Source organism: Protopterus annectens, chromosome 5.part1 (assembly GCF_019279795.1).
Source record: "Protopterus annectens isolate FY-2018-M chromosome 5.part1, PAN1.0, whole genome shotgun sequence".
Classification (NCBI taxonomy): domain Eukaryota; kingdom Metazoa; phylum Chordata; order Ceratodontiformes; family Protopteridae; genus Protopterus; species Protopterus annectens.
This window is the reverse complement of record NC_056736.1, coordinates 321,251,923-321,258,839: the sequence shown is the minus strand read 5'-3', so window position 1 is coordinate 321,258,839 and position 6,917 is coordinate 321,251,923. Positions and strand designations below refer to the sequence as shown.

Sequence of the window (6,917 nt, the reverse complement as noted above, 5' to 3'; positions counted from 1 at the left end):
GTGTCATGCTGTAGAGTGACTTTATGTAAACTAAATGCAGCCAAACCCAAGGTGATGGGGGAGACAGGAAGGGGCTAGGCTTACAGTGTAAAAAGTGGACAGTAAGAAAGCTCACATTGAAACATCTTACTTATACAAATTTAGTCTGAGAGTTATGTGCCCTATTGCTTTTTACATGCACTCTGTGAGAAGCAGTGGTAAATTGTATGCTGGTATTATCTGGCAGTGATCATACTGTGTCACATTGTATGCCTGTGACTGTAGACATTGCAGCATAGTTGACACTGATGGAAGACAGCTGCTGTCAGTATCATTTTCAGAGTTACAGTCACTTGCTGTTTCTGAGATGGCCAGCATATAGCAGTTTAAAAAGATAGTCTTGAAAGGACATAATAAATCATCATAGTTTTACTTCTAGGATGCCAGCAATTGCCACAGTGCACCATTTCGTTTCAAATGTTTTTTTTTTCTCTGATGCGATATCTGTGGAATCTTTAATGATAAGAAATACTGTGCCCTATCAGAATTTCTTACATAATGTCCTTACCTCTGTATATACATAGGTGAGAGCTACTCTACAAATGGGAAGCTGTGAGCTGCACATATCAGTGGTCAGCTTTGGAACAGTAAATGCTTTTCAGTACCAGGCCTTGTCTTAATACATCTCAGTCTGTAAGGTGTTATACAGAGTAATGTGAGTCTGTAACAAGCTGACCAACTCTGCTGAACAGCAGTGACATTCTGACTATCATGCACTCATTTTTGTGAAATTAGTGTGTTAAAATTCTTCTAGTGTTCATTTTGTGTTTATAAAGTTCTTCTAGTGTTCATTTTGTGTTTATAGAGTCCAATTTCCAAAATCCAATGACTAAAAAAAAAAGACAACTCGCTTTGCAAAATTCCTTTTTTGAATTTCTTATTGCCCAGCAGGTCTTTGGTCATATGCTAACCACATGAGAATCTTTACTCAGATAATCCCCTGAGGTATTCTAAAGCCCAGTCTCTCTCTGTACAATTTGAGCGAAGGGAAAAAAAGGAGTGGGTGTGTTTTCAAAGAACAGTCAGCTGTCTATAAATTATTTTCTCTGCTGTAACCTATAAAACGACGACAACTGAAAAAAATAATCCCACATGTCCACCTTCACCCTTAATAGCATGGTGTGAAAATTACATTTCAGCACACCAGTCCACTTAACTCACTTGCCTACAGTTTATTACAGTTGGAGTTTAACTGGCAGGTACCCCATTTCTGTACAGGATAAGTAATTTGTGAGCTGAGAACAAGACTGGAATTCTGTCAGGGAAGTTAAAATGGCCAGTCTCAAGATAGTTTTATTTTAGTCACATTGTAAACTAAACTTTTATATGCTGTTTGACAGTTGTACTTCTAATATCCTTTAATTGTATAAACATCTTCCTGTTATTTAACACGACAGTTTATGATTGCACTTAGAGAAGCTATCTTTTGCAGCATTTGTTAAGCACTAAAATGATGTATGCGCTTTCATTGTTTGTAGTATCTTGCACATTGTTTCTTGGTTGGGTGCCCTCTTGTCAAGTAGCCGCTCAGTTTCCTAGGGCTTGCGCTACAGTGGAGGCAATCTTGTCTAAAGAGTGTTGCCCCCCTTTGGGGCAGAACCCTGCAGATATCTGTGGTTCTGTCTCTGGCCGGGGTGAGTGCGCTGATGTCCAGTTTGATCAACGACCATGGAGTGGACCCTACACTCTGCGTAATGTTGATGATCGGGAGCGGTGGCCACTCAAGTTCTTCAACAGAACCTGCAGATGCACAGGTAAGTGAACTTAATGAGTAAAAGAAAAATTAAATATTATTTCAAATTTCATCATTGATGCTTTTATTTACTTTCTGATGTATTTTCCAAATATTTTTTGGTGTTACATGATTGCAGGGCTCCATTTTGAACACTAAAATAGAAGAAAACAATAAAGTTTGTTACCTTTATGATGTGTTCATGCCTTGTAGTTCTAAGGCATGAGATTATCTATTCATCTTGTAGATTAGTATGTATGTAGATTCCTTAAAATCGTACCTCTAGATCAAAATAATTCCAAATTCCCAAATTCATGGGTTTGAGTATCTTGGAGGATTAAAAAGTTGATTATGTGGAACTGTAGTGCTAGGATAACCCATTCAACTTATTATTACAGAAGTACACTATTTAATATATGAAATCCTACAGCTTGCTGCATTACCATGCCCAGGTGAGGTGTGACGACTGCATCTGCTTATGAAGGGTAGAGCTGCTGTGTGTGCTGTGAATTAATCGCAGGCTTACATGCTCTGTTCTTTTTCTGGTTTGGCATGAAGTTTCATCTAATGACTAATTCTACTGTGATAATATAGTGTTACTGTCATAACCTTCCCATTATTTAGAGCTCAATGTTTGGAATAACGTGTTGGAGATATGAACTTTTTATACTGACATTTTGTAAATGTATTTATACAGTAGATGAAGTGACACCAGACAATTTAGATGCAGATTTTGAAAAATATTTTTTTTTTGGGGGGGGGGGGGGGACTACACAGGAAGAATGAAAATTGCAATAACAAATGAAGTTTGAAATAATTAAGGAAATGACTTTTAATCAGGAAGCAAAAGAAGAAGTGGCATGAATACCTAGTAGCAAATTACTTCAGCTATGAGGCAGCATTATGACTAAAGTAGTCAAGATTAAGTACAAGAAAACACATTAGTATCAGCTGAAATGTAAAGGGGGTGAGGTGGCATTCCTGCATATCTCTCTGCTGTCCCTGATTTTCAGTGACCCCAACTTCCCTGATTTTGAATCATATTTTAGCTCTGTCTTTCTAAAATCCCAACCTAATAAATAATGACAATAATTATAGTTTTAAACTTATTTTACTTCAGAAAATGTATATTAGTTCACATTCTCTTGTTCTGTCAGTGTTGAAAGTACTAATATGTTTGAAGAGTCCCTAACTGTCCCTGATTATATCGGGATTTGTTCCTGATTCTGGGGGAGGTTTGTGCCGAATTCATTGACAACTATGCTCGAGCTATGGTTGTAAAAAACATGAATCTCTGAGTGGGAAATTTTTAGTCTAGCATGAGAATACTTACATAGACCTCCCACCCTAAAACTTTAGATGGAATAAAAGGATAAATCTAAACCATTAGAAAGATAACTACTTCCATTATTAATAGCTGACTAATAATTTACTGGTTACCCAACAACAGGGTGAACTTGTACGCAAGTTATTAACTCCAACTATTTGAGAAGGTCTTTTTATGAAAGATGCTACACCCCATTCCAGCACTCCAACTCCCACTTTATTACTTAATATATTATCACAAGTGAGGGTCACACAACAGTGGGAAAGGTATACCTGTCCCTTTCTCCCATTCTTAAACACAGCGTAAACAAACAAGTTACACCCCTGATTATATATGCCATAGAGCAACACTTCTAAACTGCCCATGATATTGAATTGAAATTTTGCTCTGACCCTCTAATTATAAACTGTCCCAGATTTTCTTAATTTCTCTGTGATTCCAGTGCTGAGAAGTCGAGAATCATGCATAGAACAAAGGGATGTTTCAATGTGTGATTTGCTAGATCACGACATTTTGACTTTGTTGTTAAATCTGCATGTTTTGACTTAATACCAGACAGGTAGTGTGTGCTATGCACGGGGAGGGGGTGGTGGTGGTTAGGAGCATCACCCTGGATACTGTGACTTGTCTCATAGTTGCACAAGGTCCATCTAGGCTCTTTGACTTTCAGAAGCTTGCAATTTAGGCAAATTAGTGCATTTACTTCACTTAATTGTGTTAACTAGGTTAGTGCTTCTAAAACAACAACTCATTGGGGTGTCCAAGGGAAAATCTCCACAATAAAAATTCTGTCAAACAAGCATCATGTTTTTGGGAATGTGGCTGAAACTGTGAGGTACTTGCAAAAGTAGGTGTTAACCAGATGGTATCTGCAGACCAGTGGGGGTGGTGGCGTGGGTGACTTTTTTGGACAGAGCAGGAAAAGTACATAGGGATTGCAAAAAGTGCTGAGAGTTATCATGTCAATAAGATGCCATTATGTGCAGATGAGGAAGTGGAGCTGAAAGAGACTTTTAGCTGTCATTCTCTCATTATATAGGACATCAATCTGGGCACATATTTTACAATGTCTAGAAGCAATACAGAAAAAGGGAGATAAGCTGTGAGAGAGAGAGAGAAAGAGAGAGAATACAAAGTGATTGGCATGTGCACACTGGAATGCAGGGATACTATATGGGCATAGCACATTATTGGGGGAAGCAAGTGCGTATAGAGAAGTGCAGAAAGAGAAATGTGGTGCAGAGTACAGGTGAAGGAATAAATGGGAACTTAAATGCTGTCTTACAGAAGAAGTAATATTGATCTGGAATGCATTATACAGGAAATGTAGTCTGGAGATCATCAGCCTCTGGGGTAGATGGGAAGAGGAAGGGATTGCAATACATAGATGGACAGATGTACAAGTAAGAAACAAGGAGTTATTCTTCTGTTGACGATGTGTCTGGGAGCATTTGAACTGCTGCATTATGGGTCTTTTTGCCTTTTGTTTGCAACAATATGCAATGGCCGGCACTCCTTTGGAAAGTTGCTGTATTGGGCCTGGCATTTGCCAGTGGTCTGTTTGCCATAAGTCCTCATTCCTACTGAAATTGGAATACTGAGCCACTCTCTTTGCCTTTTTAACTAAATATCTTTAATCAGAGTGTAGTCTTTTCTACCATTAGTTTGTGTTTATAAAGTGTACTATCAGTAATATTTTGACAGACATTTAATTGGACCCTTTTATGTCTTAATGGGCAGTCTAGTGACTTCCTAATATTTGCTAATTGATGGTGGAGTGCTTTTGGAACTTTGCATTGGTGTTGTAGCACTGTGTACTGCATTCAAATGAGGTGAATGCAGACTGCATGGGCCTGCTTTCATTTGCATTTACTTTTGACTGTGCTGCACACAGTGGAACCTTGAGAACGGAATGGTGACAGAAATTAAAGGCACATAAGAGAGATTATGTGTATGTATGTACTATGTATATACATGTAGGTGTATCAAGACATCTTATCTTGGGTACACATTTAGTTTCTAAAAAATATATAGAAGCATGATTTGATTTGTAGGACCTTACAAGTCTGCACCCGGAAGCAGTAATTTCCAATTGGGGCTGGGTTTAAGTAAAATGGACCACTAGGCAAAGGCCGTCATAGCATTCTCAATATCCCACTTATTTTCCTCATTCATAAGGTGTCTAAACCTTTACCTTTCCCCATAATTGTGTGTGTGTGTGGAGGATAGGAATATGATATTAAATAAGACACGTTTTAGATAATCTTGTTTAGAGCTTTATATTTGTTAGGTACAAATGAAAATTTTGTAAACATTTCGATATAGAACAGTATATTAGTTGGTCTTTATACATACTCCTAGAACATACTTATTAGTGGACACTGACAAAAAAATATATATGAAATCATAGTCTGATTGTTCATAACTTTTATATGCCTTTTGATTTTTTTGAATTTTTGGGTATTATATTTGGCATTCACAAATATCACTACCTTAACATATTTTGTAGTGTTAAGTTACATGGTGGTGTATACGTATTTTGTTTCATCTTCTTCTTCTTTCGGCTGCTCCCGTTAAGGGATGCCACAGCGGATTAACTATTTCCATTTCTTCCTGTCCTCTTCATCTTGCTCTGTCACACCAACCACCTGCATGTCCTCTCTCACCACATCCATAAACCTTATCTTAGGCCTTCCTCTTTTCCTGTTACCTGGCAGCTTCATTCTTAGCATCTTTTTCCCAATATACTCTGCATCCCTCCTCAGCACATGTCCAAACCAATGTTATGTTGCCTCTCTGGCTTTGTCTCCAAACCTTCCAACTTGAGCTGACCCACTAATATACTTATTCCTAATCCTGTCCATCCTTGTCACACCCAGTGCAAATCTTAACATCTTCAACTCCTTCACGTCAAGCTCTGACTCCTGCCTTTTTGTCAATGCCACTGTTTCCAACCCATATAACATAGCTGGTCTCACTACCCTCTTGTAGACCTTCTGTTTCACTCTTACTGGTACTCGTCTGTCACAAATCACTCCTTACACTCTTCTCCACCCACTCCATCCTGCCTGTACTCTCTTCTTCACCTCTCTTCCACACTCACCATTACTCTGAAATGTTGATCCCAAGTATTTAAACTCATCCACCTTCTCCACCTCTACTCCCTGCATCTTCACCATTCTTCTATCCTCCCTCTCATTCACACACATATGTTCTGTCTTAGTCCTGCTGACCTTCATTCCTCTTCTCTGTAGAGCATATCTCCACCTCTCCAGGGTCTCCTCCAGCTGTTCCTTACTCTCACTATAGATCACAATGTCATCTGCAAACATCATAGTCCACGGGGACTCCTGTCTGATCTCATCTATCAACCTGTCCATCACCATTGCAGATAAGAAAGGGCTCAGAGCTGATCCTTGATGTAATCCCACCTCCACCTTAAACACATCCGTCACTCCCACCACAGACCTCACCGCTGTCACACTACCCTCGTACATATCCTGTACTACGCTTACATACTTCTCTCACTCTCCCGACTTCCTCATACAATACCACATCTCCTCTCTAGGCACCCTGTCATATGCTTTCTCTAAGTCCACAAAGACACAGTGCAACTCCTTCTGACCTTCTCTGTACTTCTCCATCAACACTCTCAGAGCAAACATCGCATCTGTAGTGCTCTTTCCTGGCATGAAACCATACTGCTGATCACTAATCATGACCTCCCTTCTTAACCTAGCTTCCACTACTCTTTCCCATAACTTCATGCTGTGACTGATCAATTTAATCCCTCTGTAGTTACTACAGCTCTGCACATCA

General features: G+C 39.0%; 1 protein-coding gene across 1 annotated transcript in view; it reads left to right on the top strand.

Moving 5' to 3' along the window:
• Positions 1 to 1,138: 1,138 nt before the first annotated feature.
• Positions 1,139 to 6,917, top strand: part of DCT (dopachrome tautomerase) — a 220,206-nt gene continuing 214,427 nt past the window's right edge. Inside the window, exon 1 of the mRNA XM_044072999.1 lies at positions 1,139 to 1,793. Within this exon, the coding sequence (XP_043928934.1) occupies positions 1,490 to 1,793 (304 nt within the window). The 5' untranslated portion in view covers positions 1,139 to 1,489. The remainder of the gene's footprint in view (positions 1,794 to 6,917) is intronic.